Source organism: Myxine glutinosa, chromosome 7, assembly GCF_964187855.1.
Source record: "Myxine glutinosa chromosome 7, kmMyxGlut1.1, whole genome shotgun sequence".
In the NCBI taxonomy this organism is placed as follows: domain Eukaryota; kingdom Metazoa; phylum Chordata; class Myxini; order Myxiniformes; family Myxinidae; genus Myxine; species Myxine glutinosa.
The window spans coordinates 22,698,985-22,722,736 of NC_136267.1; the positions used below are offsets into that span (position 1 = coordinate 22,698,985).

The 23,752-nt window shown below is 45.1% G+C and overlaps 1 protein-coding gene across 2 annotated transcripts in view; it reads right to left on the bottom strand.

Annotated features, from left to right (window-relative positions):
• The window catches only part of LOC137431051 (phosphatidylinositol 5-phosphate 4-kinase type-2 beta), a 193,953-nt gene that overhangs the window by 101,722 nt on the left and 68,479 nt on the right, over positions 1 to 23,752 (bottom strand). For both annotated transcript variants that reach the window (XM_068121931.2, XM_068121930.2), the window contains exon 2: positions 18,928 to 19,025. In XM_068121931.2, the coding sequence (XP_067978032.2) occupies positions 18,928 to 19,025 (98 nt within the window). The remainder of the gene's footprint in view (positions 1 to 18,927; positions 19,026 to 23,752) is intronic.

Consider the following 23,752-nt stretch of genomic DNA (forward strand, 5'->3'; position numbering starts at 1 on the left):
AAAGAGGTGAGGAATAATACGGCTAGGTTACAGGGGGGCATAGAGGGTCTGACGAAGGGAGTAGAACAGCTGACAGTCGGACAAAGGGAACTAGCGGACCAAGTGGAAAAGAACACTGCAATCATCGGGGGTTTAAAAGCGACACAAAAGGACATTAAAAACGAATAGCAACACAAAAGGAATGTCAGATGGTACATGAGGGGTTGACGAAGAAGTTGGAGGAGGTGACAGAAGTAATGGAGACGAAGGACCGAGAGGTGAGGACGCACATAGAAACGGTTAAGGTGGCGTTAGAGGAAGAGATAGGGGGGGCGCACCAGGAGCTGAAGGAGGTAAAGGAAAAATTAGAGGAGGTGGAAGAGGGGGTGAGTGAAATTAAGAAGAGACGGAGGGAAACTAAGAGGGAGATAAAGGAGGAAGTCATGGAATATGTACAAGGCCTGTGTTCAAATCATGATGAGGTGCTCACTAACCAAATAAAAAGTTTGCAGGTGGCAGAGGAGGTGCGGAGACGAGGTGCCAAGGTGAGTGGCAATGTATATGATGTGAGGAAAGCTTCAGTCGGCTTGGGGATTGGTTTGGATCTGGGTGTTCGTGAGAGGCCGTTGGTGAAGTGTGCGACAGGTCTGGTGTGCGAAAAACGAGGTGTGCAAGAATGTCCGACCATGGGGTGTGTGAGGAAAAAGTGCACGCCGAGGAGTGAGTGTGCCGTCAAGAGTGAGTTGGTCGAAGCGCGTGCGCGAGGGGGTACATGGAAGCGCGGTGTGGTAAGTGTTACGGAGGAAGTAACGAAAGAGTGTGCGCAAGAGGATGCGCGAGAAAGGTGTGTAACGGACGGGTGCATGGGGAAAGCGCATGCTGTCAAGAGTAAGGGAGAATGCACGCCTGTGGTGAGTGTTACAGAGGATGTAACGGGAGAGTGTGCGCAGGAGTGTGCGCGAGAAAGGTGTGTAACGGACAGGTGCATGGGGAAAGAGTGCGCTGTCGAGAGTAAGGGTGAGTGCGCAACCGAGAGTGGAGGTGAGAGTAGTGAGAGTGACACGGAGCGTGAGTTGGTTGTGACAGGTGAGCGAGGATGTACACCTGGAATGGAAGGATGCACACCTGGAATGGTAGAGCGTGTGTGGGAATGCACACTTGAGTTGGTCGTGAGGCACGTGGTTGGGTGTGCGAGTGAAAGCACACCTGTGATTGTCACAGAGGAGGTGACCGAGGAAGGGGCGCGAAGAGGTGTGTTGGTGAGGTGTGCGAACAACGAATGTGTGCCAAAGTGTTCGGTGGTCAGGTGTGTGACCAAGTCTGTGAGCGGAATGAGTGTACCGAGGTGTGTAAGGAAAGGTACGAGGAGCATGGGAACAGCTGGAGGTATGAGCAAGAAAGGGGTAGCGTATGCGTGTAAGCATGCAGGTGAGGCATCGACGGTAACCGGGTTAGCGGTTAGAGCGACTTATAGCCGAATCGGGCCCTCGGTGCGTGCCGGGCTTCGCGTGCCGTGAGAACCAGCGGGGATCCGAGCCACGGCAGGTTCGAAAGAACCGCCGTACGCGATCCACGCTGGGCCTCGCTTGGAACGGCCGCGTCCGTGCTCAACTAGGCGGAGCGGGCAGCTCGATAGGAAGGGTCGTCATGGCGACCACTTTTTGTTGAGACGTGCCGGCAGGTCGAGATCGGGACATTGGATGGCTCCACGCCGAGGTGGTGCGTGGGATCTCGGCCCGGGTAAGCCCCCGTCCCTGCCCCGAATGCGGGACGTATCCAGCCGCTGGCACAAAACAACCCGCATTCATTGCTCGGCTGTACGAAGCCGAGCTTTAGAAGGGAATTGGCGCACCGAGAGGATCTAATAAGTAGACGGGTGATGAGGTTAGTGTTTTGGACCCAAAATTAGAAAAAAGGCAAAATTTGATGATTGGTACGGTGATTAGCGGTAAATGGCAAATTTTTTATTTGTTGGATTTGGACGAGCGAAATTGATAGGACCTCCCCGATGTGGTGGGATGGCAAATCCACCATCCCTCACAGCGGGGGGAGCAAAGGAGCACTAGTTATGGGGTTGATGGCAGTGAAAACTAGCCCGGGTGGGTTAGGATATTGTGTGTAGGGATCTAGCGAAGATGACATTAGGTAACGTTAAGATTAGTTAGTGACAAGGATACCTGTAGTGGGGACGCAGGTAGATTAGCGTGGATGATAATGACGTGGGAGCGCAATAGTTTAAAGGGGCGACTGGGAAGCGCAAGTTTCAGAGGGGAGTAGTTAGATGAGATGATGCCGTGTGTTTGAGGATTGAACAGGTGTGATTGCACAGGTGTGCAACTGAACAGGTGGATGGAGCAGTGTATGAGTGAGTGATGGTGATGTGTATTGTGATGACCAAATGGTCCAGGAAGAAAGGAGGGTGCAGGTGGCACCAGGTGTGAGGGCACAGGTGTGCAACAACAGGTATGGAGAATGGGAGTGTGGAATAAATGGAGTATTGGAATGGATGGTCGTGGAGTGAGTATGGTGGAAATTGTGGAGTGGAGTGGATGGTGCGAAGGTGTGAATGGGGGAAGAGTGGACCCCCATCACGGATACCCGGGGCGGGTAGAGCAAGTGTTAGGTAGAGGGTATAGGTAAATTGTGGTTGGATATTGGCATCTGTGGTGCGGGTGGAAGAATGGTATTTGGATGGGTGCATTAGTGTTGTGGAAATGGCTGGGCGTGTAGCCTGTTAGTGTGTGTAGTTGGTTGGGCACTCCACCACTGTGAGGATGTCGGCCAAGTGAGGCCGCAGGTGGGCTCTGGGAGCCGGTAGTTGTTGTGGATGGGGCCCGAGGATCCGGAGGACGGACCCGGGTAGCCCAGTGCCAGAGGGCACCAAGGGGTGACAGAGCCAGGAGGGGCCTTCCCCAGTTAGTTAGGTTAGGGTGAGGAGCAGGTAAGCTCGGGTGGCAACTACAGTGGTGGAGGTGTGCAGGTGGGTAGACCTGCTGGGAGAGCTACACGCCACAGCCCAGAAATTGTGCGAGGGCACCGGGAGATGAATCAGGGGAGTGAGACCCCAAATTGAGAAGCACCACAGTTTGGTCAATGGGAATTTGGTTTTTAGAACCCATAGTGTAAGTGGCCAATGGATTGGCAGGGAAAGACCCCGGGTAGTGTAAAGAGTGTTAAGGTCATTTAGAGGATAGTTAGGATTGGAGTCTCCTCGCACCATCTGCATCCACTCACCTGAGATGAGGTAACTCCACACCATGCCATGTTTTATTATTTTTCATTAATGCAAATGTTTTGGATTGTGAGACGCATCATGACGTGGGTGTGACATTGTGCGTAATTCCATCTCTCCCTCCTTATGAGGATTGATGACGAATTGGGTGATGGCAAATTTTGGATAGTGGGGGAGTGAAGACGAATTTGGTATAAGGGAAATAAGGGGAAGACGTGACGGTAGCGACGGATTGGTAATGTGTAGATTTTTGTACATATGGGGTAAGGGCAAGGGTAGTGTAGGTGACAGGGGGGTGACGTACGGTAGGGACGAGCTTTCTCATTTCGCTCTCCGTGCGCATTTCGCCTTGCATTGCCTTATTGACGTGTACCCTTGTGACCTTACCCCTCGCTCATTTCTCTTGTCCCCCTTTTGTCTCCCACATGACCTGTGCGCCATGGGGCGCCGAGGGGAGCGTGCGTGAGTCGGCCATTGTGCGCCCGGAACTCAGAACCAGCTGTCTGCATCGATGCACCACATTATGGACCACATGTCTGTGGCCGAGCACCACTTATGGACCCCATGGGTTGGGGCATGGCCCCTCTGCTGGAACCAGCCATGAGGGCCCGAAATCTTGCTGGCGGACCTTGGCCACAGGGCACCGATGCCCCACAGGTGAACCACACGTAGTCGGCCCTGTGGGCCATAAATAAAATAAATAAAATGGACACGTTTGGGCAAGCTTTATTGCAAATAGGCCGCCAGTAAGAAAATGAAAGAAAGACAACAACTGGAAGACAATAATAATAACCAGCAGAGGGAGCCGAAGAGCAAGAGATCACCTGCAGGGTTAGGGGTTGTTGATTTATTTTTTATTCTTGAACAGTGATGACTGCACCGATTGGTGCTTGGGTGTGTATTGGTGCGTTTTTGGGTGCTTTAATGGTGCGTTGATGCAGAGCAGACTGTCTCCCCCCCAGAAAGAACAATCACAGGTCCTGGGTTAGTTTTGTAAATAAAAATAGCGTCATTGTAAATAATGCTCCCCACCGTCAGTATATAGTTTGAAGACAATTCCGCAATTCGGTTAACTGTGGGCGTAAGTCTGTTAGGCAGGGTGCAATGGAGCAGCGGGACACATTTATTTATGTTTTAAAACTGTCGCACTCAGGGTCAGGTTAAAAGTAGAGGGAACTACACCTACGTGTCACACTAAATAAAAGTTGTAGGCCCGGGAAGTGCCGAAGAGGAGGAGGGTGCAGTGTTGCGGATATGAGGACTGTATATATTTTTTTGATTGTGTGCTTTATTATTATTATTATTGTTATTCTGCGCCTCCTGCCTCCGGAGCTGTGTAAAGGTCAAAGGGGCATCCCATAATTAGTCCATAAAGCATCCACACCACAGCCAATCATAGAATACCCCTGTTCAATAGTTATATCTTATTCTGTGTTTTAGGGTAAGGCTGTGTCTCCCATTAATTGAAATACTCCATTGCACCAGTGAAAGAGATAGATTCCCTTCATTCCCACTCCCAACACTTCCATTCCCCCCTTTTCGTCAATTGCAATTCGCATTGCCAACTGCATGTTGGGCGGTTTTCCCTTCATCCGCCATTGACCACGAGGCAGGGTTGGGGAAGAAAGGCGGGTCCCCACCTCATCATAGAGGGGAGGAGTGAGTCAGCCCCACTCAACCAACCACGAACAAGGGGTTGGACTTGGAGAGGGTGTGGAGAGAAACATCGAGGAGGTTCGCGAAGGTTGAGGGGCGGGGCCTATATAACCCGCAGGCAGGGCGTGTCCAAGGCAGAGGAGCTTTTACCGGCAGACAAAAGGGAGCCCAAGCCGTTGAGACGAGAGGAGGTCCAAGGAGATGAGCTTTTACAGAGGAGAGACGAGTACAGGGGAAGGAGCTGGGTCGTCAGAGCAAGAGCGCGTGGAGAGGTCCATGACAAGAGCTGAGTTGGTCGTCAGGGGTGGTCAGTGGTTGCGTTGAGTGGTTGCGTTGGAGAAAGAGTGGTTGGACAAACAAAAGAGAGAGGAGAGAACCCGTCACGCGAGAGAACCCGTCACGCGAGAGAACCCGTCACGCCAGACCCCCCACCAGCAGCGTTGGCTTGGCTCCACCAAGCAGCTCCGACCCGCTACCCCGCGCACACGACAGGATCGGTGGCATCGGCGGCCGTCGAGGTCCAGCCCGACGTCTCGTGCGGGATCAAACTCCAGCCAGCTCCGGGCCTTCCTCCAGCCACCCACTTCCTGTCATTCCTGCCTGCAATTTCCATCCATTTGCGTACGTGAGTTTGTTTTGTTCGTGCTGTCCTGGGTAGTAACAATAAGTCTGTATAAGCTAAAGATTGCACTGTGTCACCTGCGTCTCATGTCCCTGTAAATAAACGTGACTGCTTGCTTCCTACTTATATGTGTAAATAATAAATCCAATTACTCTTCTGTACGTCTTCTTGTCTTCTTCTCTCTTCCTCTTTACATTCGGTCGCTTTAGAGGTTTCCCGATTGAATATCTGTGGTGCGATCTGGCCAACGTTCGAGTGGAATCGGGTGAGTTGGGGGTAGTCGGGTAAACTGTATGAACACGGCGGCCATTCCGCTCAGTCAACCAACATCTTTAGCCGTGTCCGTAACAATATATATACAGACTTGGCATTTAATATGGAATTTTTTTTTTTCATTGACTTGGGTTTACTTTGTGAACTCAGTATATCAATCTGGTGAGTTTATTTTACCCTTCGGTGATGTCTTTGTTGAAAGAACCATGTCACTGATTGTCTTTCGCAGCAAGAAGTCAATAACAGGATTATATCACAGGTGGCATGACAAAATGTAAGGACAGGTACATTTGACGATTGGCTTCACAATCGGGTATATAAGGGTTGTTGCGTTCTGTATTAGTGGAAAACAACTGCTGCACGTCTACAAAAGTTATTGCCGCTTCCTCTGGAGATGGTCCGTCAACTTGACAATGCTGTTTGTCATGGAGTGGTGGCTTTATGAAATTCTGGCATGAAACAGCGTGCTATTGCTCGGCAGTATGGCATCACTCAAGGTCAGGTGTCAGAGATCCTGAAACGAAATGCTCAGAGGGGTGTCCCTCATCCAATACCGAGGCCAGGACGTCCACGCAGAACCACAAGGAGAGATGATCGCCAGCGGCACCAGTTAATCTGCAATGGCCGTACCAAGTCAGCTAATCGGCTTAGGGCTGAGTGGCAGCAACTGACAAATGTGCCTGTATCCAGAAGGCTAGTCAACCAACGACTGGTTCAAGCAGGCTATCATGCCAGGCGTCCCCTGAGAAAGCCACGCCTGACCAGACAACACAGCCAGCGCCGATTGCAGTGGGCCAGAGAGCACCGTCAATGGCAGCCAGGACACTGGAATCACGTGACCTTCAGTGACGAGTCTAGATTTCTGGTCTATCATCAAGATGGCCGCGTCTGAGTGTGCAGACAAGTGCATGAAGCCCACAACGAAGATTGTATAGTGCCAAGAGTCCAAGCTGTAGGTGGTGGGGTGAACGTTTGGGCTGCTTTTCATGCAGGGGGCAAAACTGACCTGGTTGTTCTGAATGGAAACCTGAACCAGTTCAAGTCCCAGGGTCATTCTGGAAGAAACATTGCTTCCATTTGCTCGTACAGCCTTTCGAGGAAACTTTGTCTTCCAAGATGACAATGCACGGCCTCATCGTGCTCGCATGATCCAACACTTTCTTGCTGACCGTGGTGTAGAGCATATGGAGTGGCCTGCCATGTCCCCGGATATGAATCCGATAGAGAACTTGTGGGCAGAATTAACGCGTCAAATCGACAACTTGGACCAGCAGCCTACCTCTGTGCGTGAATTGCAGCAGATTATTGTCACTGCATGGCAAGCGATTCCTGTCCAAACCTTGGCAAATCTCGTGAACAGCATGCCTCGACGTATACGTGCTCTCCTGAATGCTCGTGGGGGTTACACGAAGTACTGAACTATAATTTTACTGTCCGTAATCCCAGTCATAATTTAGCTTTTGTTTTTGTTGAAATTGTTTTTGGCTAATATGCAAAATAAAGATACTTCTGGAAAACGTACAGAAGTTTAACACAGTACTGTCTGTGAATTGAGTTCGATATCAGTTTACATCACTTTCAAGGATCAATTTATTTGCCTCGAAATGTCAAATGTGGTTTTTGTTTCTTTTAAAGGTCACATTAACAAAATCTAGAATAATTTCAACATAATTCCAATGAACTTTTGGTTCTAAGTCATCTTGAAAAGTAAGTTCAACCCCACAAAAAAATATTCCATATTAAATGCCAAGTCTCTGTGTATATTTATTTATATATATATATATATATATATATATATATATATATATATACAGTGGTACCTCGGCTTACGAGTTTAATCCGTTCCGTGACGGAGCTCGTAAGCCAAATCGCTCGTAAGTCAAAGCAAATTTTCCCATTCAAATGCATTGAAATGCTATTAATCCGTTCCAGCCTCAAAAAAAAAACACCAATTTTTTTTGTTAGGTGCTTTTAAATAACAAAAATGTACTTTATAAATAACAAATAATGTATAAACAAGCACGACCTCGTATATACTGTACATAATACAAGAGAATGTAAAGAAATAAACTGGTTTTATTAAGCAGAGGAGAAGAGCATGCCAGGTGAGGTGTGCGTGTTGTCGACTTGGCGAGGCAGTACGATCGTACTCCTTCTACGATATGTACGATTTTGAAGCAGAAGGAGTCCATAAAGGCTATAACGCCAGCCAAGGGCGTTACGATTATTTCAAAGCTCCGGACCTCTATCCATGAAGATATGGAGAAGTTGTTGTTTGTGTGGTTGAAGGAGAAGCAGCTCGCAGGAGATACCGTGACCGAGAGCATCATGTGTTTGAAAAGATTGAAACTCGGATATCGAGCACGGACCACGAGGTGTTTTTTCTTTTTTCTTAATCTCGGTTTCAGTGAACTTTTGCTCTGTGCTCACGTGTACTGTACCTGTACCTGTAATGGTACGTCAGAGGATGGCACCTGTTGTCATCATATTAAGTGCAAGATGTTCTGCATCGTAAGTTGGTACACCGTGGTCTTTCGGCGGTGTTTAAGCCGGCCGTCTTGGCTTCTGTCACCATTGGCATTGAGTCTTTCGATGTAGGTAGGTCGTTGTGTGCCGGTGCCTTGGCCGAATTCCTTCATTGCTGCATTGTTAGCTCACCTGGTTTTTTATACCACATCTTTGGTTATCGGACCAGCGAATGACGTCATCTCCTCCAAAGTATGGCTTATTCTCACTTGTCTTGGACGATCTTCTACTTCTAGCCTTCCACCGTGCATTTGGTGTCCACTGTACTTACTGTACAGTGCCTGGTAAAATTGATGTAATGGGTTTTTGACCGTCAACGCCATGAACCGTCATGAACCGTCATGAACCGTCAACCGCCATGAACCGCCATGAACCGTCAACGCCATGAACCGCTAACACTCAAAAGCCCATTTATCGCGCCTTATAAAGCAAAACGCAAACCGAAAGCCATGCCTCTCAAGCGAGGCGTGCTTCCGTGGTCACGTGATCCACAGGTGTAGCTCATTATACCCGCACGCGCGACACGCTTTGGCGGTCACGTGACCAGCCACTCTGGAGGCGGGGATCCCCGCCGATGACGTCACCGGCTGGAGCAAGGAGATTCCTCGCTCATGTATTTCGACGATTGCGTGTTTTATATCCAAGCAGAGATGCTTTCACGGCAAGATAACCGCGTGACCGGAACCGGAAGCCACAACCGGAAAATTCAAAAAAATAAATTTTTTGAGCTCGTACATCGGATCTCGGCTCGTATCCCAAAGCAACAAACCGCCCGAGCGACGGCTCGTATCCCGAAAAACTCGTACGTTGGGGCACTCGTAAGCCGAGGTACCACTGTATATATATATATATATATATATATATATAGAATCTATCTATATATATATCTATCTATATATATCTATCTATATCTATATCTATATATATCTATCTATATCTATATATCTATCTATATATATTATATATCTATCTATATATATCTATCTATATCTATATATATATATATGTCTATATATATCTATCTATATATGTCTATATATATCTATCTATATATGTATATATATATATCTATATATCTATATATATATATATATATCTATATATGTATATATATATCTATATATCTATATATGTATATATATATCTATATATATATATCTATATATCTATATATCTATATATCTATATATCTATATATATATATATATATATATATATATATATATATATATATATCTATATATATATATATATATATATATGTATATATATATATATATATATATATATATATATATATATATATATATATATATATATATATATATATAATATATATATATATATATATATATATATATATATATATCTTTCTATATATCTATATATATATATATATATCTATATATATATATATATCTATATATATATATATCTCCGACTTCCGGTCCCTCGAGCGACGAGGCTTGCTTCGATCTCTCCACGGCATCAAAGTTTGAGTGTTTTCCCGTTCGTGTCTGTGTAATTAGTTGGTTTTGTCGTTGTTGCAAATTTGTGTGTAATTAGGTCGTTTTTTTGTTCGCACCTCGAGTCTCTTCGAGCTTGTTTGTTCTCTGAGCCCAAATTGTTTTTCATGGTTTTGTTTAAATATGATTTAAATATGTTTTAAACCGCAGCCGTGATGCTGATGCTGCCCTCCCCCCCCCCCCCCCCAGAATTTCCATGTTTTAAACGTTTCCCAGTGTAAACCCTGGATTAGAATAGGTACACCGTATCCCTGCGTGTCGTAAGAGACGACTAAGAGGATTGGCGTCAGGAAAGGCATCCGGCCATAAAAACATTGCCTCAAAAAGAGAACCATGACAATTACAACTACATATGGGCAGGGTACAGCCTGAAGTGGAGATCGGTTTCTGAGGTTTGGGACATGGAATGTAGGGACAATGACAGGGAGATCAGGAGAAGTGGTGGAAGTATTAGTCAGAAGAAGAGTGGACATATGTTGTGTGCAAGAGACGAGATGGAAGGGAAGTGGTGTGAGAATGGTGAAGGGTAGGCAGGGACAGAAATACAAGTTTATGTGGCAAGGGTGCCTGGAGGGCGTGAATGGTGTTGGTGTCCTGTTTTCTGAGGAGTTTGTAGACAGTGTGGTGAGTGTGACTGGAGTGAGTGATAGGTTGATGATGGTGAAAATGATGATTGGAAAGCTCTTGGTTAACGTCATGTCGGGATATGCTCCGCAGGTTGGTCCAAGCGATGAAGAGAAGGACAAGTTCTGGTGTGCGATAGAGAAGCTGATGGAAAACGTGAAAGATGAGGAAGTTGTTGTGGTAGGAGGAGACCTAAATGGACATGTGGGAAGGAGTATGGATGGTTTTGACGGAGTTCATGGGGGTTACGGATATGGTGTGAGAAATGGAGAAGGTGAAAGGATTTTGGAGTTTGCTGATGGAGCTGATTTGTAATACTCAGTTCCAGAAAGAGGATAATAAGCTTGTTACATACACGTCAGGTGGGTCGACGACAACCGTTGACTACCTGATGGTGCGTAGGCGAGATAGGGGGCACCTCCGGGACACAAAGGTGATCCCGGGGGAGGAGGCTGTTTCACAGCACCACTTGGTTGTCTGCGACATAAGGGTGAAAGGTGCGAGGAGAGCTCGGCGGGTGAAGTACCAAACGAGAATGAAGGTGTGGAGGTTGAAAGAGGTGACAGTAAGGGAGGCATTAAAAGAGAGGCTGAGTGGGGTCGAGGATGATGTGGTTGAGCTTGAAAGTGGTTGGATGTCAATGAAAGCTAGTCTGTTGGGAGCCGTTGGTGACGTTGGTGTGGATGGACAAAAGGACCACCGAGGCACTCGGAAACATGGTGGTGGGATGATGAAGTTGGAAAGAGGATTGACGAGAAGAGGAAGAAGTTCAAGGAGTGGCAGAAGGCGAAGGGTACGGGAGCAGAAACAGCAGAGCATGAAAGTTATAAGGCAGCCAGGAAGGCTGCAAAGAAAGAGGTAGCAAAGGCGCAGGAGGCATGTAGGAAAATGTTCGGAGAACGCTTGGATTCGGAAGAGGGCCAGAAAGCAGTATTCAGGATTGCAAAGCAGATAGCGAAAGAGAGGTGTGATGTGATGGGGGTGAGTTGCTTGAAGGATGAAGTGGGACAAATCGTTGTCGACCCAGATGGAATTAAAGGAAGATGGAAAATATATATGGAAATGCTGTTGAATACAGAGAATGAATGGGATGGCAACATAGAGAGTAACCCAGTTTTAGGACCGGCAGAGAAGATAACCGAGAACGATAAAAGCAATGAAGGGTAGAAAAGCGGGAGGGCCGACGGGAGTTGTGGGAGATATGTTGAAGGCAGCAGGAAGTTGGGGTGTGAAGAGAATGACAGAGATCTGTAATCTGGTGGTGAAAGAAGGCCACATTCCAGTGGATTGGGAACCGAGTACCCTCGTCCCTCTATACAAGGGGAAAGGTGACCCTCTGGAGTGTGTCTCGTACCGAGCGATAAAGTTATTGGAGCATGGAATGAAGGTATTGGAAAGGGTGTTGGAGAGGAGGATAAGGAAGAAAGTGAAGATCGAAGAAATGCAGTTTGGATTTATGCCAGGAAGAGGCACGACAGACGCGCTTTTCATTGCGAGGCAGTTGCAGGAGAAGTCCATGGAGAAGAGGAAAAAGTTGTTTCTTGGGTTTGTTGATCTGGAGAAAGCATTCGATAGGGTTCCACGCAAAGTATTGACATGGGCATTGAGGAAGTTAGGAGTGGAGGAATGGTTGATCAAAGTAGTGATGGCAATGTACAAAAGAGCGCGCACATCTGTAAGGACGAAGGACGGAAACAGTGGTGAGTTTGAGGTGAAGGTGGGAGTGCATCAGGGGTCGGTACTAAGTCCACTACTATTTGTAGCTGTGATGGAGGTGCTGGCTCAGAACGTAAAGGCGGGTTTACCGTGGGAGTTGTTGTATGCAGATGATCTGGTGTTGATTGCGGAAAGTATGGATGGACTGAAGGAATAGATGAACAAGTGGAAGGAATGTATGGAGACAAAAGGTCTGAAGGTGAATATAGGAAAGATGAAGGTGATGGCAAGTGGTAAAGCATGTGGTGAGGTGGAAAGAACTGGGAAGTGGCCATGTGCTGTGTGCAGGAAGGGTGTCGGAGTGAATTCCATTCAATGTACAATGTGTGCTGAGTGGGTTCATCAAAAATGTAGTGGTTTGAGAGGGTCATTAACCAGTGTGGCAGCTACATTCACGTGTAAGGTGTGCACAGAGGGAGCTGCAGATGGAGGAAATGTTGAGTTGGATCTTGGAGATGGCGTGAAGCTGGAAGGTGTGAAAACATTTTGTTACCTAGGAGAAATTCCGAATGGAGAAGGTGGATCAGACTCTGCAACGGTTGCTCGAGTGAGATATGCATGGAAGAAGTTTCGGGAACTGAGTGGCGTGCTGACGAGGAGGGGAGTGTCGTTGAAGCTGAAGGGAAAGGTGTATGCTGCATGTGTGAGAAGTGTTATGATTTATGGGAGCGAGACATGGGTAATGAACGTGGAGCAGCAACGAAGGCTGGAAAGGGTGGAAATGCGAATGGTTCGGTGGATGTGCGGAGTATAGTTGTCCTTTTAAAAGGATGGACAAGGAGAAGGAGAAGATTGTCTGGAGAAGATTGTCTTCTCCAAAATGGAGAAGATTGTCAGGGGACCGCAAGGCTAACCCCTGCTCTAGTAGGGAAAATGGCCTTTTAAAATGCATGTTGTTGTATATATATATATATATATCTATATATATATATATCTATACATATATCTATACATATATCTATACATATAGCTATACATATATCTATACATATATCTATACATATATCTATACATATATCTATACATATATCTATACATATATCTATACATATATCTATACATATATCTATACATATATCTATACATATATCTATACATATATCTATACATATATCTATATATATCTATATATATCTATATATATATATATACATACATACATACATACATACATAGACATACATACAGACAGTACAGTAAAACCTCGCCATCCACGCGAGTTACTTTGCTGTAAACTTCTGTGAATGATGAAATCGCAAACGGTGAACAGTTTATTACATGTAAGTCAATGAGATACATTCCGGCACCCCAAACTTTAAGCCCAAATATTATTAAATAATAAAAAAAGACATTTAATAGAAAAATGAGAGAAATTGAGTAGAAGATCAAATAAGTAGCACCATCAAAAAGAAGGCTCTTCTGCTGATTACCTATACAGTACAGTAGCCTGGTGTTGGCTTAGCGGTTAGGGTGCAGCCTTGGGATCCTAGGATCCTGAGTTCGAATCCTGGTCGATCGCTGAATTAATGCCAGGGGGGTTGACTCAGCCTGTCATCCTTCCGAGGTCGGCAAATTGAGTACCAGCTTGCTGGGATGAATGATCCCGGTGTATACCCCGATTTAGAATAGGTACACCGTATCCCTGCACATCATACGAGGCGACTGAGGGTCGGTGTCAGGAAGGGCATCCGGCCATAAAAACATTGCCTCAAACAGGGAACCATGATTGTCACGGGACCCGAAGGCTAACCCCCGCTCTAGCGGGGGAAGGTGGCCTTAAATCGATCTATATATATCTATATATATATATCTATACATATATATATATCTATATTCATTCCTTTTTCATTCATTGTATTGTGATGAAGTTGTCGGATAGCCCCGTGAAACAGCACAGAGATAGGCAATCGATCTCCCAGGCGTGACCAACACCTCCCTCACATCTATTATGTTGTGCTCTTGCCTTAGGGAGACAGGATCACACAGTCTTCCATAATGTATTTTTGTGTGGGTGGAGTGGCCTTACAGAGGTTGCAGGTGTTGTAGGTGGCATCCCCGATAGTTGCTGATGAACTGTTAAGGTGGAGGTGGTGCCATAAAGCCCAGATCGGTGGAGTGTTGCAGTGATGGTTGTCCTTCTGGAAGTTTCTCCCATCTCCACACAGGATCTCTGGAGCTCAGCCAGAGTGACCATCGGGTTCTTGGTCACCTCTCTTACCAAGGCCCTTCTCCCCCGATTGCTCAGTTTGGCCGGGCGGCCAGCTCTAGGAAGAGTCCTGGTTGTTCCAAACTTCTTCCATTTAAGAATTATGGAGGCCACTGTGCTCTTGGGAACCTTCAATGCAGCAGAGATTTTTTTTGTAGGCTTCCCCAGATCTGTGCCTCGACACAATCTTGTCTCTGAGCTCTGCAGGCAGTTCCTTCGACCTCATGGCTTGGTTTTTGCTCTGATATGCATCGTCAGCTGTGAGACCTTATTTAGACAGGAGTGTGCCTTTCCAAATCATGTCCAATCAATTGAATTTACCACTGGTGGACTCCAATCAAGGTGTAGAAACATCTCAAAGATGATCAAGAGAAATGGGAGGCACCTGAGCTAAATTTCAAGTGTCATAGCAAAGGGTCTGAATACTTATGTCAATGTGATATTTCAGTTTTTTCTTTTTAATAAATTTGCAAAACTTTTTAAAATCCTGTTTTCTCTTTGTCATTATGGGGTATTGAGTGTAGATTGATGAGGGAAAATATGAATTTAAACGATTTCAGCATAAGGCTGCAACATAACAAAATGTGAAAAAAGTGAAGGGGTCTGAATACTTTCTGAATGCACTGTAGCATGACATCTCAAAATGTTGTGGACGGGTTATGACAAAACTTGGTGGATGAGTTGGATAAGTGACAGGAACAAGCTGATTACATTGTGGTTCAGGTCCGGATGCAGATCTGGCCTATCAGTGGGATATAAAACGTAAACTGTTCAGCCTGGTGGAGATATGCGCTCTCGGGAGCACCGTTGTTGTATCTTATAATATACGAATATTCTTTTCTTTCACAATTGGCTTTGTTTTTCTTCTGTCAGGGCACTTTGTGCACATTTTCTGAAGTTCATTCGGCCACACAATCCACTTTTTCCCCAACAATTTGTGCCCAAGAACCCTCTTTTTGTCACTCAGCAGGAAGTACTTTGAGCACAAAAAAGGATTCAGTTGGCTGGTGGGTTATTTCATTTTGCCTCACGCAGCTATTGTTAGACATGGTCCATCCGCCGTAGGGAACAAAACCACAGCACTCTTGCTCGTTTTCATTTTTGCCCCGAATGTATACACCAATTTTCCGTTAATAAACCTCAATTTATTGTTCACTTTATCATCGCACGCTCTTGTGGCATATTTATTTTAGCACTCCATTAACAATCCCTGCCAACCCACCCTCACAAGTGACTCTCCTGCGCCGTATGCTCGCCAGAACATCATTAAATACACCCACATTGGTATCATTTTTGGCTATTACGCAGGACTTTATACTTTGCCTACATTATAATACATTGATCATTTTTACTACATTTCCCCAGGTTATCCAAAGATTGGCACCTGAGCTCAATTTAGAGTGTCATAGCAAAGGGGTTGAATACTTATTGACTTGAATACCGAAATACTGAAAAAAAATCCACTTAAACATTATGGGGTATTTTGTGTAGATCGGTGACAAAAAAAATCTCAATTCAATCCATTTTAAATTCAGGCTGTAACATAACAAAATGTGAAAAAGTCAAGGGGTGTGAATACTTTATGAAGGCGTTGTAGATGTGTAGAGAGATTGTGACATCTGTGAGAGGGACTCATCAAAAAGGGAATGTGTAGCTGTCGGTGCTTTTTCATTTCTCACCCTACAACCACTTTCACCACACCCTAACCCTAACCCCCTCCTCCAACCCATAAAAATAAAGCACGCGTGCACACACACAATATCCCTATGTCTTCTCCTACGTTCTCCTCTCCACATCCCACCAGTGAAAACAAGTTGATAAACTGATCAATTTGATTAATGTGCTGATGATAGGCATGATGGGCCAAATGGCCTCCTCCTGTGTCAACTTTCCTTGTACAGTACGTATATTAAAGTTTGAACATGGTCGTATGGGGGTGCGGCGGGGAGAATAATAAAGTCAACAGATAAATAAATACAAACAAAGAAAACTTGTGAGTACTCAGGGTTATTACCTCACTCTGCACAGTCCCATCCATTGTAATGAGAATACATCAAAAGGAAGGTGATGCTGCAATTAAAATATAAACAAATGTACTCGGAGAATGTTTACGGTGATAACCACAAGCTTGAGAAGTTAATATTTTAAAGCAAACAACTAACACTGTCCATTATGTTTACCCAACTGGTAAACTCCAAAGTAACTCAAACCATCTTATTCACCAAGCAGATGGAAACAATAACAAAACAAGATGTTAATGATCCCCAAGCTTTTTGAAAATATTGTTACGGTTTTTAGAACCTTCACTAGTAAATTTTAGTAAATGTTTCCCTTATAAATGGTCCCCTGTAAATATCCCCATCAATTGGCTTTGTTAAAAATCGCACCCTAGTTAGTCCATGTACAACACGTCGCGAACCATAGGACCTCTCTGTAGTTATTTCATTATTGTGTGTTTCAGTTAAGGATCTGTTCCCAATAGTTGAATCTGCATTGCATGAATCAAATAAGATAGGCCCCTTTCAATTTCCCCAATCGTCTCACCCGCTCTTCAAAGTAACAATAGGACAGCGTTCGCTGCTCCTTGCCTTGATTCGGTTGTTGGCCCCAAACCGCCATTAAACATGCGGTCTCAAGCCGAGGAAGAAGGGGGCGGGACCACAAGAACAAGGTGTGGCACGTCGACGCACCATCAGAGGTGGAGCCAGCGAGCCCTTACCAGCCAACCAGGGCTGACGAAATACCATCACGGGCGTGGCTCTATGAAGCGCGCATTGATCTGGAAGCACGTAATATAAGCGCCAGCGCAAGCCTTTTGAGAGAGTCGACTTGGGTTGGAGACGGCGCGTGGTGGGGTCTGGCTGAGAGAGACGAAGCTGCGCGGAGCTCTTTGACGAGCTGCTTCGGAAAGCCCCGACCACGTGAAACGAATACGTGCAGCTGCCGCCGGGTTTCGCCTCGAGCCCGGAGCGTGGACTGGAGCCAACCTCAACGCTGCGCACCGGCCCGGACCTTCCTACCATATCACCTGCCTGAACCTTCTTCTCCTTCCAGCCATTCCTTCCTGCCATTCCCTGTCGTGTGAGTCTGTTTGTTTTGTCCTGGGGTATAATATAAGACTGTTTTAACGTTTGCCCTGTGTATCTGCTTCTTCCTCTTCCTGTACAGTCTCACCTTTTGTTTCTTCTTCATTTCTTGTAGATAGTAAATAAACCTGTGTTCCTCCTTTACCCTTTTTGGTTCTTTGGCTTCCTCTCATCCGGTCGCTTTAATCTTTCCCCATTGAGTACCTGTGGCGCGATTTTGGCCAAACGCTCGGAGTCGGGTTAATCCTTTGTTAATGGCTCGAGCTGCGGATTGCTAAACCGCTCAGCAATCTTCCATCTTGTCCGTGGCTCGAGCAGAAGTAGTGTCCTGCTTTGCGGCGAGGTTGGCGAAGGTATCTGGGACTCCATTGACCAGTCACCCTGGTCAACCTCACCCCTCGCAAAGGAGCGCCGTACCTTCTAGGACTCGGACGGCCAGTGTGAAAGACGAGGGGATTAAACCCCCCTCGGTAAGGGGAGTGCCAAAACCGAGATCCGTAACTATATTGTAATCGGCTACGTCTGTCTGTCTGTCTGTCTTTCTCTCTGTCGGAATGTCTGCCCGTCACAATATCTCCTCCTAAACGGTTGGGCAGAAATTCACCAAACTTGGTAGTTATGATCACCACATGGAAAGGTGCAAGAGCAGTGTCATTTTGGCCCTGCCCCCTGGCGTGGGGTCAAAAGCCAAATACCAAAAAATGCAATCACGGGCACAATTTTTAAACATTTTAAATGAAACTGTATATGCCATTAAGATTGGGGCACACATGAAACATGTAACGATTTTTTGGGATTTGACCCCCAGTTGATGCCCAGAGAGTGAGGACTTGGGGTCACATGGATCAAAACGAGGAAAAATAACTTAACTCAAAATTTGATATTGTGTCATTCCTGGTGGAACTTTTTTCCATCTTTCAACCTTGCTTTAGATGGGAAGTGTGGGGATTTATGACGGCACGCCATCGAATTCACTCTAGTTTTAGCTTTAATAAATGAAAGTTCCCCCGACAAACTTTATGTTGAAAGAGCCAAAATATTTCAGCAACTCAAATGTTTTTTCCGTTTTTGAATGTTCAATAGAGACCTAATTGACCTTGGAGATACTATAAACTATAAAGCATTGCGCTATGAATAAAGGTTAAATATATTAAACAACATGTATGCAAAGATAGCAAAATGTCTTACCACCCAGTCCTCGATACGCCTTGTATATGTCACTTTTTCTCCCCTCACTTACCACCTCTTCTTCATCCTCTTTACTGATGTTTTCTCCTCAGCTCCTCAGATACCATCTCCTTTTCTCAATTTAGCTCCCAACTCATGGCTACTTGTAGCGTTGGCACTTGTAGTGGGATTTGCTTTTGACACAGCACCTTCTCATTACACAATCACACCTTTTCACACCCACAGGGCAATTCTTTATTTCCTAAAGTTTACATTATCTCTATTTTCAACATGACCACCTCCAACATACATACTTGTTGAAGAGATGATTGTCCACCTTCACCTTGCTAGAAGCCTTGAAGTCATCAGGTAAAAGAATGACTGGTGGAGGCACGCTTGACAGCTCATTCACCTGCCAAAAAAAAAAAAATTGGAGATGCGACAGTGGCAGAAGAGAAAGTGAGAATTTTAAAATAATAAATAAAAAAATTAGTAAAATTAACTCAAGACCTTTTTTTTTTTCTTTTTTTTTTCATTTCGCTCTACTCTTACACGGTTAACTCTTAAATTTCATTACACTCATATTACCTGCTGCAAACAACAATCCATTAAATAACCATGCTTCCATCACTTATCCTCGATTTGTTTTGGCCGACATCCTCAAAATCCGAGTACCTGCCTCGTGACACTACAACCACAACTTAACATAAGGAAATGCAAGTTACTTTATCCATTGCCTCCTAAATGTAAATGCATCGTCATCCGTGAAAAATACCTATAGGGCACACTAAAAGCCTCAGGATGTTGCAGAAAAATAAAATTTAAAAAGTTGTCCCACAAAGTAGTAGTACGGCTGCAAAAATTAATACCTTTGATAAAATGATGCCCTGATCATTATTTTGCAACTTGGAATGAGCACCAAAAATGCTGCTGTCCAAAATCCTCTTAAAGTTTATTTTTAAAGTTCAAGAAGTAATTTTATACATTTGAGTCTAAAAACAATCTTACTATTCTTTTATCAAGGGCAATAGATGCATTTGCCATTCCCTTGCATCCTCTTGCTCCAACATCGTCCCAACCAACTCTTCCTCACCTTCTCAGTTTCTCCAACATCCCTTTTAAGTAGTCATGTGCAATTATTTTCCTTTTTGCACAAGATACAAGATTTTCCACAAGATTTTCGATCAATTTCCACCATTTATACCAGACTCGGTGGTGTAATAGTTAGAGCGTTTGCTTCATGTATGTGAGGTCAGCGGTTCAAACCCCAGCCGAGCTGAATTCCTTACTTCCGCGGATACACCACTTCAATCCATCAACTTTCCATTCACGACATCGGGATTAAAGTGTTATGGTTATATTTACTATTTTATTATTATTATTATTATTATTGCAAAAACGATACTACTGAAAGGATACACTACTGTATTAAGAAACCTGGGCTTAATTTGTCAGAAGGAGTCCGAAGACGAGTCATAACGCCTAAGGCCTATACGTACTGTACCGTATTGATGGAAGAGCCGTAACGTCGATGCTTTCGATATTTCATGATCATTTTAACAATCGGTTTGTTTGTGTTTCACACTGAATGAAAAACGGAAAGGTAGAGCATGGCAATTGTGATATGTGACATGTTCGACTATATGTTCGGCATGAACGGCATACACATCAAAATGGCGGCGTGTGGAGAGTCAGCCGCCGTATGCCGTAATGACATCAGACGTAATCACAGCACCCTGTCATGTGACCATATCCTCAGCTCTGATTGGTATACGTGTGAGGGAACATACATACGGACAGACAAACACTGTTCTAGACGGCTTCGCCCGATGGGCTACACCGTAAAAACTTCATGGAAACACGAGGGGGGGAAGGGGGGAGGGGGGGGGGGGGAGGGGAGGGGGGGGGAAGAAAAAAAGATTTGTCGGTGGTAATACGTTTGCATGTCGGTGGTAACAAGAAAAAATTTAAACCGCTCAACGATATAAACACCAATATCTTGTTAGGAAGTGTCATCTCAAGTGGGCAGTCCAACTCTTGCTTCCTTTCTTTTTTGAAGAATGCTATCCGATATTGACAAATCCCAGAGTGAACAACTGAAGAGTCCCTACAATGCCAAGTGCAGTGCATGAAATGAGCGCAGAGACTCGTGTCATTAGCGCCTTGAAGCTGCGTATATTTTGTCGAAACACCCACCTTTTGTTTGTACTTGGCAGTTTTAGTGCAGCTTTTGGATTTGGTCAGATTGTACGAGTCACAATCCATTTGTTTCAATGCCATTTTACAAAATACTCCCATGCCGGTTCAAAGCTGGGTATGCACAGCGAGGATTCTGTTACCGACGACAGGTATGTGGCTATCACACGATTATTATCAATGACTCGTGTCTCACGTAGCATGACGTAAAAATGGCCATTGCCGCCTTACGAGCTGCTGTTATAAAGTGCCAATAAACAGACCACTAACCTCTCCGAGCCTCATTTGTTGCTTTCATTCATATCCTTAGACGAAGGTATCATTATATATATATATATATATTTTCTATATCTATAATATATAAAACACAGTGTGTGTGTGTGTGTGTGTGTGTGTGTGTGTGTGTGTGTGTGTGTGTGTGTGTGTGTGTGTGTGTGTAATGTTACCGATAGACTCCTAAACAGAGAGGCTCACGAACTTGATATTTGGCACAAACATGGCCATTGAGCCTGGTACGAACATGGTCGACCTAAAAATGTATTTCATAATATTTTTAAACCATATTTTTACCTCAGCGCATTTCAGCGAGGAATATTATGATCAGAATGGCAGAACAGCGCGCTGATTCGCTCAGAGCGATCACGTGATGTTCCAACTTTGCCGCCATAATCTCACAGTTATGCGTTCGCACATAATTCAGTTTTTTCACATTTCAGCGAGGAACATTGCCATTCACACCACATAGGTTTTTTTTTCTTTCATCTTTAGATCCATATTTTTAGCCATAATGTAGCGAATGTAGCGTAACGTAGCGTAGCTAACGTAGCGTTAGCATAATGTAGCGTTAGCATAACGTAGCGATCCTTGCTCAGGATCTTCGTCAGGTTCGCGAGCGAGTTAGCCAAAACGTAAAAGTGAAAATATATCGAATTTTTTATTCATATTTACCTCAGCGCATTTCAGCAAGGAACATTATACACGGCATTTGAGCTGGTCGCATAGCAGCGCGCTGATTCGCTCAGAGCGATCACGTGATGTTCCAACTTTGCCGCCATAATCTTACAGTTATGCGTTCACACGTAATTCAGTTTTTTCACATTTCAGCGAGGAACATTGCCATTCACACCACATAGGTTTTTTTTCACTTTCATCTGATATTTGTGATTTATTTCAAACAAACTGTATTTCCCATCTACACGGCCATGTATTCCTATTAACGTTATGTAAAGTACATAAATTGTGTGGATTACATCATTTGTGGATGTGATCAATTATTGCCAGTAACCATCTATATCCCTCCCCTCCCCTTCCCTCCTCCCCCTCCCTCCTTCCCCCCCTCCCCTCCCCCTACCCTTCCCCCTCCACCCTACCCTCCTCCCCTTCCCCTCTCCCCCTCTCCCCTTTCCCCTCCCCTTCCCCCATGCCCCTCCCTTTCCCCCTACCCCTTCCTTTCCACCCTACCCCTTCCCCATCCCCCCCCTCCCCTCCCTTTCCCCCATGCTCCTCTCTTTCCCTCCTACCCCTCCCTTCCCCCCCTACCCCTTCCTTTCTGCCCTACCCTTCCCCACCCCCCTCCCCCACGCCCCTCCCTTTCCCCCCCTACCCCTTCCTTTCCACCCCACCCCTTCCCCCATGCTCCTCCCTTTCCCCCTACCCCTTCCTCACCCCCCTCCCCTCCCCTCACCCCCTCCCCCTCCACCCCATCCCACCCCCTTCCCCCTCCCATCCCTCCCCCTCCCCATCCACCCCTCTTTTCCCCTCCCCCCCATTCCCCTCCCCCCCCCCTCCCCATCCCCCCCCCCTCTTCTCCCCATCCCCCCCCCTCTTCTCCCCCTCCTCTTTTCCCCTCTCCCCCTCCCCCCCCCCCCTCTTTCCCCTCTCCCCTCTCCCCCTCCCCCCTCCCCCCTCCCACTCCCACACATATACACAAAGAATTAAGTTAAGCACCCCTACACAACGAATTAAGGTAAGCACCCCCTAATATATATTCTTTGTGTATATGTATACATTGGCATATATTCTAAGGTATGTGAGATCAAATAATGATTGGTATGACATTAGCAATTATCCATTGATGAAATTGAGTGATCAAAGTGAAAAAATGTGATTGGTTGAATCAGTGATCCGATCACGTGGGTCCTACACACGTTATTGACGCAAAGATCGCTAGAGGTCTTCTCAGAACAATGACTGTACGTTAGAAAACATAAACGTCATCCACACTGTCCGTGATGGACCTATAGCTCCATACTTAAATTGAGGTGAAAATATGCCTAAAATTCCCAAAAAATTTCACCTTAAATTATTCAGAATAAAATATTGAAAACGGCATGATTGTTATGTTTTTATGTGACCATAATATCACTTCTCCAGAAAATATAGCAATATCATGGGTATATTACACTGTTTTGACGACAACAAACTTGTAATGTGCGAGGTTGTAAAAAAACGGGGGGGGGGTGCTTAACTTAATTCTTTGTGTATACATATAGAAATATATATATACATATAGAAATATATATATACACATAGAAATATATATATACACATAGAAATATATATATACACATAGAAATATATATATACACATAGAAATATATATATACACATAGAAATATATATATACACATAGAAATATATATATACACATAGAAATACACACACACACACACACACACACACACACACACACACACACACACACACACACACACACACACACACACACACACACACACACACACACACACACACACACACACACACACACACACACACCTTTTCTTCAATTGTACAATTTAACCCTCTATTGTGAATAGGGCTCCCGGAGGTCGGACCAATCCCAAATCACTTTTATGGCGATGCTACAGTTGTAATTTCATCCTGAATGTTATAAATTTGCTTGTGGCATTGAGCATTGGGCCGACAAGAGGGAACGTTCTT